Source organism: Haliotis cracherodii, unplaced genomic scaffold (genome assembly GCF_022045235.1).
Source record: "Haliotis cracherodii isolate W230 unplaced genomic scaffold, xgHalCrac1.p SCAF_4, whole genome shotgun sequence".
In the NCBI taxonomy this organism is placed as follows: domain Eukaryota; kingdom Metazoa; phylum Mollusca; class Gastropoda; order Lepetellida; family Haliotidae; genus Haliotis; species Haliotis cracherodii.
Window position 1 is genome coordinate 39124098 of NW_027266297.1, and position 13504 is coordinate 39137601.

At 40.3% G+C, this 13504-nt stretch overlaps 1 protein-coding gene across 4 annotated transcripts in view; it reads right to left on the bottom strand.

Annotated features, from left to right (window-relative positions):
* Window positions 1-13504, bottom strand: part of LOC139478492 (multiple PDZ domain protein-like) — a 320861-nt gene that overhangs the window by 186375 nt on the left and 120982 nt on the right. Inside the window, exon 1 of one of the 4 annotated variants that reach the window (XM_071260982.1) lies at window positions 8065-8227. The exons of the other annotated variants lie outside the window; for them this stretch is intronic. Coding sequence (XP_071117083.1) covers window positions 8065-8190 — 126 coding nt within the window. The 5' untranslated portion in view covers window positions 8191-8227. Of the gene's footprint in view, window positions 1-8064; window positions 8228-13504 lie in introns of those variants that run through there. 4 annotated transcript variants of the gene reach the window in all.

Consider the following 13504-nt stretch of genomic DNA (forward strand, 5'->3'; position numbering starts at 1 on the left):
AAACCCTTCCCATGATGTATCAAGCCTATATGTAATCCTGACAGAGTGGCTATATACACGAACAAGAACCAATAAATGGCAAATATGAGCATGTTTATGTATATCTCCCAGCTCTTGCTGCCAGCGAGCCCCTTGGTACCACCTAACAACAAAGAACAGGAAGCAGAGTGATTGAATGAATGCTACAATATTAGGTTCACCAAAACCTGCGCTAAATTTCCATTTGGAGAGATTTCTTGCAAAGTATTTTGGCACAATGCTCAATTTAATGATCTCTGGTTTTCCTGTTCTACTCATAAAAGTTGGTTTCAACATTTGTCCGCTTATGTCATGTTGTGGGAATACTATTTCACTCTATGCTCTATGCTCTTGCACTGGCAACTCCCAACTGAGCCATTGTGGCAGAAAACTGGTAAGAAACCCATACTCTACAAACTTGGCCTCCTGATTATCAAAGATTTACATTTTAAAAGAAATCAAACTGGAAAATGCTTTGATGTAAAACAAAAAGGCACGAGCATCATTAGATGCTTAGATGATTGGAATAATTTCAAGCAGCAAATCTTGTTACACATGAATGGAAGTTTTGAATTGATATGTTTGCAAATACCAGATGAAAGAGTTAAAATATGTTTCACATGAAACCTGAGAATGGTCACGTTGAACCTGTTTCAGTAAGTCACAATGTTTCAGTGAGTCAATGTTTCTGTGAGTCACAATGTTTCAGTGAGTCACAATGTTTCAGCATGCTATCCACACATCCCAAAGGGCTTTAGACTGAATGCTATGACAGACTAGCCAAATAAACCCTCCTAATTTGTGTTTAAAATATTAACAAGTCCACTTCAATCCATGAACTCTTGTATCTTCACCTGATTCCTCCACTTCAGACTAAATGGCCACATTTAATTGTTCCACTGTTGAACCACAAAATTGCCAATCATGTCAAGAACCTTTCAAATTCTTCTATCAGAAAAATAATCGAATACGCCGCCATGAAAAACTGACAAGGAAAACAAAACACCAGAATCTAGGTTTCCCCATCTGTGAAATAATTCAGAAAAAAATACCAATGCTTTTTGATCTGTGAACATTTTGATTTGGTCTCGACGATAAAAGTTTGACAAATCCATAAAGTCCAAAGGAGTAGAACTGCACCAACACATCAAGGAATGGTCTATAGGATCGATTCAATTTAACACTCAAGTATTTCTCTACGCCAGATCAACAAAAGGCCTTTGGGAGGGAGCTTGTTTGCTTTGTATCTGGGTCTCCGTCAAGGTGGAAACTTAACCAAAAGGTGGCTCAGCTTACCTCTACTCTTGGAGCTTTGAATTATTGTAAGAATTATCATTCAATCCATTAGATGTTATATGTGTGACCAACGCAGAGAAAATGATGCCCTTAATGGGACACACAAAAACAATTTTTGTGTGGAACATGGGAAATGAAAGCCCAAAGGTTTTTTTATAGTCACAATGTTTGAAGGGATGGAAACTTTATTTTCTCATAATGCAATTCTCTTTTGACGCTTGTATATTTACCATTCAAATCAAATCAAACGTAAGCATTTCAGACAAATGCTTTTTTACACAGAACTGACATCAAAACAAGCAAGAACGTGGTTTCATCTTGATTCTGATTTTGAGTGGCATTTGGAAATTTTTAGAAAACAAAAATGGTGAGAGTGAATGTTGTTTTATACAGTCAGCATTATGGCTGGCCTGTAAGTAATACCGTCTGGGTCAGGCAAACTAGTGGTTAGTAGCATGAGCAACAACATAGTGAAACAATGACACATTTAGCCACATCACCACCTTGTCCTCATTTTCTACAATGTATTCTTAACCTGGTAGATCCCAATAAATCCTTCAACACTGACTTCCTGAAGAGTTATTCATCGGTGAGATCAAGCGACATCTCCTGGGTGCCGTTGTACAAAGCAGTCTTAGCGCTATGGTGACCATAACTCCAATAGATTAAAATAGACTTATGACAGTCGTAGTGCTAAGGTTGTTTTGTACAATGTCACCCTGGTAGAAAAAGCAACCATGAAATTGCATCACAATGCTTGGCAGACCATTGTGACATCATGGATTAACATGATGTCACAATCAAATGACATCACTTATCTCTCTGCCACTGCAGCTAAGTTGCACTTCTTACACTGACAAAGCTGGAAGAATGATTTTGGATGTTGATAGAATCTCACTCTCATATCTTTTGTCATCGTCAGAGGTTCAAACCTTTCTGCCTCGTTTCGATATATTTGACATCAACAGACACTCAGATATATTCTCTTATATTCCACGTCATCATCTAATCTTCAGTTTTTTTCTGAACTACAACCCTCATTGCACAAATACAAATGGTTTAGTTATTCTTAAACTTTTCACAAACAATAGCATGATTTGATTACACTACCCCTGAAAGATACCTCTACATCCACAACTGTTGTCAAGTTTGCTGTCAGGAATCAAATTCAGACAGTGAGTGCATCTTCACTCTGCTTTTAGCAATATCCCAACAATAGCATGGCCAAGAACACCAAACATTGGCAGTATACATTGAACCAACGTTGGGAATCAAACCTTGGTTTTCTATGTGCCAGGCACTCCCTTTCACCTCTGTGCTATACCATACCATACAAACCTATACACTGTATCAAACATAGGCTATTTACATTACACCCATGTTGTGCAAAGCGCTGTTTTTTCTGTGTGACAGGCAAACACTTTCACCACTGTACTACCTCAGTGCCAGGAAAATCCAAACACTTCAGCAGAATGCTCCCTACAAATCTCAAGGCCAAATTTTGAGTGATGAAATAACAATGGAACTTCCAAAGATATTCGTGGGTGAAACACAGAAGGAATCCAGGGGGAATCGTCTCCTGACATGCTGTGTTTTTTTATCAACCTTTCTTTAATTAAACTATCAAAGACTAAAAACCTCTTCACCAATGAGACTTCATAATCAATACGAATAGGACGTTTGCCACGTGCCTAGCATTACAGATTACTGGCCATGTTGGGGGCAGGGAATGAAACCAGATGAAAAAACTACATGGTTGAGGCGACTGGGGACCAAATATGCACATACACCTTCTTAGCAAAAATCAATGAACAAACTCAGCATGGAAACTACATTACCAGACCCAGTCCTGAACTGTCTGCCTGGATACAAGCTCCAGTTCCCTACACCACCACGACTCTGTCATGATCAGTCACAAAGTACGAGTGAGTGATGCTGGTTTGAAACCTCTTTTTGCAATATTCCAGCTCCCTCTACACCACCACGACTCTGTCATCAACAGTCACAAAGTACGAGTGAGTGAGGCTGGTTTGAAGCCACTTTTTGCAATATTCCAGCTTCCCGACAATACCCCGACTCTGTCATGATCAGTCACAAAGTACGAGTGAGTGATGCTGGTTTGAAACCTCTTTTTGCAATATTCCAGCTCCCTCTACACCACCACGACTCTGTCATCAACAGTCACAAAGTACGAGTGAGTGAGGCTGGTTTGAAGCCACTTTTTGCAATATTCCAGCTTCCCGACAATACCCCGACTCTGTCATGATCAGTCACAAAGTACGAGTGAGTGATGCTGGTTTGAAACCTCTTTTTGCAATATTCCAGCTCCCTCTACACCACCACGACTCTGTCATCAACAGTCACAAAGTACGAGTGAGTGAGGCTGGTTTGAAGCCACTTTTTGCAATATTCCAGCTTCCCGACAATACCCCGACTCTGTCATGATCAGTCACAAAGTACGAGTGAGTGATGCTGGTTTGAAACCTCTTTTTGCAATATTCCAGCTCCCTCTACACCACCACGACTCTGTCATCAACAGTCACAAAGTACGAGTGAGTGATGCTGGTTTGAAACCTCTTTTTGCAATATTCCAGCTTCCCGACAATACCCCGACTCTGTCATGATCAGTCACAAAGTACGAGTGAGTGATGCTGGTTTGAAACCTCTTTTTGCAATATTCCAGCCCTATCAGTACAGGGTACAACAAGATTCGGGTTCTCACTTATTTGATTCAACCCTCAAGGTGCCTTTATCAGCCAATGCTTTAACCACTAGGCTACCCTACCACAAGGCTACTTTTTTTTGCTTTTAGCAATATCCCAGAAATACTCCAGCAATATCAAAGTGGGGTACACTTGTCAGGGAACTCATACCAGACATGATATTTCATACGCAGTGCTACCCAACTGACCAGGAAGAAAGTGTGCCAGAGAGTTCCTTATTGTTCTTTTAACACCATAAGTCATCAGTATATCAGCTGTATCACAGTAACTTGAGACTGAGTGAGTGAATGAGTGAGTTGGGTTTAACGCTGCTTTTAACAGTATTCCAGTTATATCACGGCGTGTCAGCTTAATGTGGGAGGAAAGCCTGAAGTAATGCAAGTCTCAGACATTTACCACTTCAGTGAAACCTACGAGCATGGGTATGGTGCTGACACACCTAGAAACATAATCGTGGCGAACTGGGATTCGAACTCACAATCATAGGTTTCTGGCGTGCCCAAGAGCCGCAACTCTGCACAGCGAATTGCGGCGCCTTAGACATCTGGGCCACCCGTGCCCCCCAACTTGAGACTGAGAGACAAACCAGAGACTGACAGCATGAGCATCAATCCACACCATCAGGGTTACTGGTGACCTATGATTCCCAATTACCTCACAGGAAAGTTGGGGGCGCTGGTGTAGCCTAGTGATCAAAGCGTTCGCTTGTCACGCCGAAGGCCCGGGTTTGATTCACTACATGGTTACAATGTGTGAAGCCCATTTCTGGTGTCCTCCGCAGTGATATTGCTGGAATATTGCTAAAAGTGGCATTATACCATACTCACTCCCTGACTCACATTAAAGTTGGATGTGGAGCGAAAACTGGTAATCTAAAATAATTGGAATGTCGCCTGTACCACCTCTCTAAACTCCTTCAAAATTCTTATACATGGAACAAGATCCTGTTTCTTGAAAGAGGCTGCGCCAGGCCATTTGAAATGACACCAAACATCAAAGAAGTGTTACTTTGAGTGTGGGACTTGGAAATGTAAAACATGTTTCAGTGCATGCTGTCAGTGGACTGAATGTGTTCTTGTCCTGTTTATATGGCGCTAACACCGCTGCCTGACGCATCCTCACCTCTTGACAATGGCTCCTCTTCCTAGCCAGTGAGAGTGTGACGCCACATGACAGAATAATGGCTAAACTCCCAGACAAAGTCCCATTCTCAGTGCTCATTACAAATAATGATGCTATCTGTACCCTAAGATACCCCAGTCTCCGAATCTATTAGCTGCCTGAAATGTTGAATCACTCACAGAAATCAGTACCAGATGAAAGTGAATTTATGACAGTTATACCCCAAACAGCTTGGAAAACTGTGATTAACATATCCATTAAGTCAACCTGGTAGAAACAATGGCAGGACGGACAGAAAGCTTCAAACAGGCTAAGCAAAATCAATGTCTCAAACGAGTGCATAACACAACCATAAAGTGGCCCTCTAGAGACCTCCGACTACACGTCTGTCAGTTTCTGCTTGGTGGATTTTGTGTCTTCATAGCAGCTTGCAACAATCGCCATCATCAATGATGAGGGGCAGTAAGATCCCCTGGGGACAATCTTGAAATGACTGCCACTTATTCCTGCCTCAGCAGTCCACATTCCATATTTGCTCTGATACAATTAATTTCAAAGTGGTTCTATTTCGCCACTTCTCCAACAACCATATATCCTGTGGCTATGGGGTTTGAAGCTTAATGAATTTTTTATCACAAGATCCACAAAATCATAGAATAATTGAAAAAAATTCAAAATTCACTTTGACAACATTGCATTTTTTCTGAACCTTGGCTTGTACAATGGGATATTTTTACTGATCATAACAGTTAGGTGTTTTTATGTGAAAACAGTTGACATGAAAGCTCGGTTCTATTTTTTCCTTTGATGTGCATCTGATCTTCTTTAAGCCACATCTTTTAAAAATTAATATCCTCCACAGCGGCGGGTGTACATTGGCTGCAATCTCGACTTAATCTTTACTGAAGATATTTTACAGTTGTAAACATAATCCATTACAATTAAGTTACAAAGATAGATGATAGACAGATGAGCTCTTTTTGAACTTGGATAAATACTACAGAATGTATTTATAAGTTTACAAATATTGTCTTATTGACAAGCCTAAACCCCAAAATGTACAAGTTATATAAAAAGCCTTCTTCAACCTCTTCCTCTTTTCCACATGCCTTTGGTTGATAGAGACACTGGTCTCTTAATAATCAAGTATCTTTAAAATGATTTTTTGAAATATTAAAAACAATCTCCATGAAAAACCTTAACCTGATTTTTTTATAGTTGTATCCTTTTCATCTTATTATTTATACAAAAAGGATCAATAAACAAGAATATAATTGGTGTTGCCTGATGAGAAAATTAAAGTATTCTTAATTAGGTTAACAAAGGGTTCCTTATGGTTGTCATGGTTACAGGTGACCTAGTGGTCAAAGGGCCCTGGGATCTATATAGAGGATCTACTCATGTCATTGGTGAAAGCTGACTCAGCACTGATCCCAATTGATGGACACCATCGTACAACTGAAGTAGTGAGTGGGTGAGTATGGTCTTACACCACTTTTAGCAATATTCCAGCAATAGCAGTGAGTGAGTGAGTACGGTTTTACGCCGCTTTTAGCAATATTCCAGCAATATCACGGCGGGGGATACCAGAAATGGGCTTTACACATTGTACCCATGTCAAGAATCAAACCCAGGTCTTCGGCGTGACGAGCAAACGCTTTAACCACTAGGCTACCCAACCGCCCCTCCAGCAATATCATGGCGGGGGACTCCAGGAATGGGCTTCACACATTGTACCCATGTCAGGAATCAAACCTGGGTCTTCGGCGTGACGAACGAATGCTTTAACCACTAGGCCACCCGATGACCCCAACTATGGTAATAAAAAATTCACTGTACACTTCATGACAGAATATTCAAAATCAACCCTCAAGATCATTATAAGATCAAACACTCAGACATTAATTCCAGGCATCCAATCTTTGTCACCTGTCAACAATCTCCTCTGCAACAAGTTGAAGTACTTACTATACTTCTTCATTTTTAAAAGGGAATGTTAAAAAATATTTTCCCATATATTTAAATAGAATAACAAAATCTGATTATCCCCGTGAAAGGTTCGGCACTAATCTAGCTATATATTGCTCATCCTCTCTAACATTTAGAAAAAGTCACATCAAAACCAGAAAGATTGACAAATGTGTATATTTCTTGTCAGTAAACAATAAAAATACAAAAATCATTAATTCAAATAACACAATGCTCTGGTCCAAAGGCTGTCATGTATAATTTTATTGAAGTCATCCCAAACTCATTTTTTCACCTTTAAGTTCAAATTCTATTATTTAAAGCCGCCCAGCACTTCATGAAACTAATTATAGAGAACAAATGTCATCACTGATTCAAGTATCGAGACCTTGACGGCAATGTTTGCAAATATCAGATTTGAGAGGTTAAATGACTATTCTAGCTTGAACACAGACATCAATTTTTACCTTGTCTACATGTGTGTACATTAAGGAAGAATAATTAAAAAAACAGAACAGTTAAAAACAGACAAAGAATAAATACAGAAAAAAGCATAGGAAACAAATTAAAAAATCAGCCACATTTATTGATTCTTTTGGAGTCCCTTGTTCGAGAAGTAGGTCAGAATTTGTTTTATAAATTTACGTTTTACTGCAGATCATTTGGTTGGTACTTCAGTTCTTACATAAACAGTAGATTTTATAAGTTCAAAAAACAAAAATATTGCACATTTGAGATGAGAACGAGACAGGCGATTCCAGACATAGGAGCTTCTTCTGATTACAATGCAGTCAGACGTCAACATTGGAAGACAGATTAGTGTCACACACTTTCATCCAGCTTGTCAGACGACATAACATAGACCATATATACAAACCGACAGCTACTATGATCAAGAATATCATGAACTGAGCCTATAATTCAATACATTCCCTACCGGCTCTGCCTTACATATTGGCAGTTGTTGGTGCGGAGTTGTGACGTGTCTTGCCTTCATATAGCACATGGCGGCCACGAGGGCGCCACATATCGCATCATGGTACGACCGACCAACGTGCTCCATTTAGAACATGTCCACCACCAAACTTCATTCAAATTTCAGCTTCCTGTTCGCTCACACATCATGATGGTTGTGAATGTCTGGCGGTCAAAGCTTCCCGGGAACAAGGCCGTTATCTTGGTGTCTACACCCTCGTCACGGACACACACAGTCCATACAGATATGTATTGCAAGTATCTAGTTCATTCTGTGTGAAAATATAGGTAGCACACCAGAGACAGGTGCTCGCCTTCAACCCATGTGAATGTTTATTGTCATAAAGTTATCATCATTCTTTCAAACAAACCGAACCTTTTCTCGTTATCTTTATTGTAGCATCACCGACTCCTTTGATAAGTTTCATATTTAAGATAGTGTGGCTCGTTACCGATGTTCACTGAATACTTGCCGAAGTGGGAGGACATTTAAATTCTCTCCCACACACATCTTGTGTGAATAAATCAATAAAATATCACCAAGGTCGAGAAAATCTTTGGGAGCTTGCTTCTATGCTGCAGCATGTTTTACAAAGCCTGTGAAGACTCGGTCCTTTACGTCATGTACTTATAACGATTACATAACACAGGTCGAAATTCTCCCAACTTAACCAGATCCATGCTCAACTGCTGGGCCCAAACCATCAACACAGGAAGCCAGGGCTGACAATACACAATCCGTGACACATATCCACGTATAGGATCACAGAATCTCCTGCTTCGTATCACACATCACACATATATCACGTAATCCGAGGCAAGTAACTCCAGGAACGATGAAGGCATGTAAATTCTCCCAACAACTATCTCCATTTCCTTGCACGATGCAATACAGCTCAGCCTGGGACTCATTTCTCTCTAAGTGGGATAGTCACACTACCCCTGCATCGACTTGCAAAACAATCAATTTCATCGTTGTAATCTTTGGCTGGATGCAATTTCAAATGATGATTGATGTTGGAGGGGCAAGCCATTTTGTGATCTGTAGATTCAATTAGTCAACAATGACCGAAATAGCAGAGGGCACATATCATTGAGGCGTCTCTTCCCATGCATCCATGTTCTGCAGCTTACTCTTCAAGCTCAGCTTGTTCGTAGAGTCTTGCTTGAACTGTCTTTCTAACCTATGGAGTGATCACCACAACCAGTGTCCAAGTCAACAGCCAAGTTTTGTGCCTGTCTATCCTTGAGAGGAGGAGAGTGAGACGGACAGCTTTAATGATGCAACTAACTTCAGGATGCACTGGCCAGGAACCCGATCAAAGCTTATATGTTGTGGAGTTCCTTCTCTGCCCCGGTAACTATAACACTGTCAGATTTGAACTAGATCACCTCTCAGTAATTCATGTTAGGACACAGGTTGAAAATTTAGAGAGAAAATTGCTCCAGGATGCTTCCTGAAGAGTTGTAATTTGATCTCACGACCTGACAGATGGCAAAAAATTATACCCTTTGACTAGTCTGGTTCAGATCTGTGTTGTAAACATGAAAATAATCTAGCATGTTTTCTTTTCATCATTTTCAGCTTCATTTCAGTACATTCCTGCCTCCTTGTTGCTGTATGAATTACAATTCTGTGGTTGATAAAGAATATATTTCCAAAACTGCTTCTGTGACAAATCAAATGATTGATAAATCTCCCCTCAAACTTTTGACTTTTCAAACAAATTAAGTTTCGAACTCGATCACCACAACTGAATATTCACATCCTTGTCCATGAAGGAAACAATTCTAACAGGTCGTTTTCACCCTGACTGTCAGTAAATGATTTGCAAAAAGACTAAATTATTGCCTGTCAGAAAAAGATTGATTTTCTAAGTGCACCTTGATTCTTCCCCATCCTCACAATAACTAACTATTATTCTGTCACTCAAGAAAAAGTAACTGGCAATCTGACTGACCTTGTCCTCTTTGGGAGAGTCCATATATGACATTGACATTTATACAGTTTTCCAAGACATACTTCTTCTCAGTAACGTATTGATTTTACACAACTGTAATCCATCATTTGTGAAATATCCAAAAACAAAACACTGATCATTTCCCTTGTCTTTGCAATGACAATAAAAGATTCTAAAAACAACTTCAAATCTCCAATTCTCAACTTCCTAAGTATGGAGCAGTATCAAGATGATATCCCCAAAACTGGAATTTCCATTATATGGCCTTGGCAACATTTAACTACATTTTCTCAAGAACAAACAAATTGTGTGAATGGCGCTGCCTCTGTTAGCGCAGGACATGCTTGCACCCATTTTGAGTGAGTGAGTGAGTGAGTGAGTTAGTTGGGTTTAATGCTGCTTTTAACATTATTCCAGCTTTATGTGGGAGGAAAGTCCGAATTAAGACAGGTCTCAGACGTTTACCATGTTTACCGAGTATGGTGCTGACAAACCTAGGAACATAATGGGGGCAAACCGGGATTCGAACCCACAATCATAGGTTTCTGGCATGCCGAAAGGATGCAACTCTGCACAGTGAATCGCAGCACCTTACACGACTGGGCCACCCGTGCCCCCTTACCCATTTTGAAAACACCTCGTGACATCACTGACTTTCAGTGATCCATCCACATAATGTTCATGTGTTCTGGGGGCACGGGTGTCCCAGTCATGTAAGGCGCCGTGATTCGCTGTGCAGAGTTGCGTCCCTTGGGCACGCCAGAAACCTTTGATTGTGGGTTCGAATCCCGGTTCGCCCCCATTATGTTTCTAGGTTTGTCAGCACCATACCCGTGCTCGTTGGTTTCACCGAAGTGGTTAACGTCTGAGACCTGCATCACTTCAGGCTTTCCTCCCACATTAAGCTGACACACCGTGATATAACTGGAATACTGTTAAAAGCGGCGTTAAACCCAACTCACTCACTCAAGTGGTTCTGCAGATAATAGAGACTGACAATTCTCTGGTGCTAATATTTTGAACATGTAGCAAATACCAGACTTTTCTTGAGTCTTATTATTTTCCAGTGAAACAAAGGTGCATTAGGATGCAGTATTTACAGCAAATCTAATATATGACTCATCTGACAGTCAGTCAGTAGCTCAACAGAAATATTGTCCGCAGCACAGCTGTCTAGTGAAATTATAATGTACATCTCGGTAACAGACATGTAAGGAATAGTTTTAATCTCATCAGAACAGCAATACTGTTCAAGAGTAAGAATTCTACTGATGGAATCTTGTTGTTTGTTTGTGTGTTTGTTCGTTGTGTAAAACGACACTCAGCAATATTCCTGCTATATGACGGCAGTCTGTAAACAATCAAGTCTGGACCACACAATCCAGTGATTGACATCATGAGCATCACATTTTAATGTTATTGGTCATTGGAGTATGGGCAGGATGTTGCATATGGAGTGAGTGAGTGAGTATGTGAGTGAGTGAGTGAGTGAGTGAGTGAGTGAGTGAGTGAGTGAGTGAGTGAGTTATGCTTTATGCAACATCAGTAGTCTTGCAGCTATGACAGTGAAAGTATGCAGAAAGTGAGTAGGACTTTAGTACTATTCCTGCCCTTACACATCTGGGGACACCATGCCATGGCTTAACACACTATTCCCATGTGGGAATCAAACTCAGGACTTCAGGGTGACAACGAAGCCAATGCCTTAACCACTAGGCTACCCCACCTTCCTGACAAGTACTGAACCAAGGGAGAGATGGTCAGAGCCTGGTCAAAAGGATTCTGTAACTGAGACATCTCTGCCAACAGTCCCCAGGAAAGACCTGGAATCAATTTCTTAATTCAAGAAGTGTCAGTTTCATCTGATCGAAAGGTCAAGCCATACTCCCTTGAGTCAAGCTAATTAACTTCACTGGAACCAAGGTACCTCATACTTAATACTTCAGCAAATGTTTATTTAGTACTTCTGCATTTGAAAGGATCTTTTTTCTGTTTGTGCTTTATTGATTAAACAAAATACCATATCAAATATTTAAAATCCTTATTCCAGACACAGTTTCTTAATTCCAAGAAGCGAAGCTTGCATCAGGCCTGAGGGTCAAACAAACTCCAAAAAGTCAGCATGATTAACTCTACGCACCTTAAAACATTTTGTTCAACATTTCCCAATTTCCCCTTTTCCCCACAGCTATTTTTAAAAGTACATATATGAACATGATTTTGTATTCCGCTTCAAACAAGATGCCACATCAAATATTTAGAGGAACAAAAAATGGATTTTTTCATGCCAATGATATGACAGGTAGTAGAACCCAAATCTGTGTGTTGTGAACTAATGACCTTGTCTGTTGCTGAATTGGAAGGCAGCCTTGAATCAGAGGATAACTAGTATTTGAAGAACACAGACAGACACAGGGAACTGTATGTGTCTTGATAGCTTCAATTAGCAAGGTGAATTTGCCCAAATGTCCTAGACAAGTGACCTTCAAAGGGTACTCTCTTGAAATAAAATCAATAAAGTCTGTTAAACTGCTTGATATTTGCACTGACACAAAGGAATGTGAATTCTTCAGAAGTCTGTATAGTGATGCTAACTTTGATTCTTTCCTATCAACCTTACACAGCTGAAGTGTTCCCATCTGTGTCTGCTACAGCTCGGGGTGATGGTCCAGCGAGACTCATCACACCATACAGGAGGAAACAGGGGTGGGCAAGACAGGTTATACATTCTGAGGAAGTCTACAGCCAGGGACAATAGACACTAGAATGCTTTCCACAGGTTGTAATTGAGTTCATTCTCGGCTCAATTGCATCTTTTACCTTCATAGTTCTCATGAGGCATGCAGTATAGCTAGTGACGGCCATGAATCACTCACTTAAGATACCCAGCCAGGATACATGCAACATCATGATGGGGAGTTGGTTTTCTTTGTAAAAGAAGGTAATAAAAAAACTTGAAACTTTCCCCTCAGCAGTTGGAACACTGTAAACATTGCACAGATGAGAAGAAGTGCCTACCAAACAGTCAGGTAAAGTATTTAAAGCTTTTTTAGAAGGAAAAGAATGTCGATCCTGGAGATAAGGGGAATTGAGATGAAATGACTCCACTCAGAGATAGGCCACTTGTTACCCTGCCAAAACTCTAAGCTGGTAGAAATGCGAGTTATCAGGTGGAGGCTAAACCTGACTGTATTCATCATGTTTTTGCTTGTTTGTTGTTTAACATCACACTCAGCAGTATTCCAACTATATGACACTGTCCTGTAAATGATAGAGTCTGGTCCACACAAACCTGTGATTGATATTATGAGCAACCCCTGCCATCAGGGTTTGAACCTAGTCACCAAGTCTGGTCACCCAATCCAATCAGTCACCTCTTACAACCAGCATAGGTTGCAGGATACAAATTCAAAATCAGATCAGACATGAATGAGTGAGTGA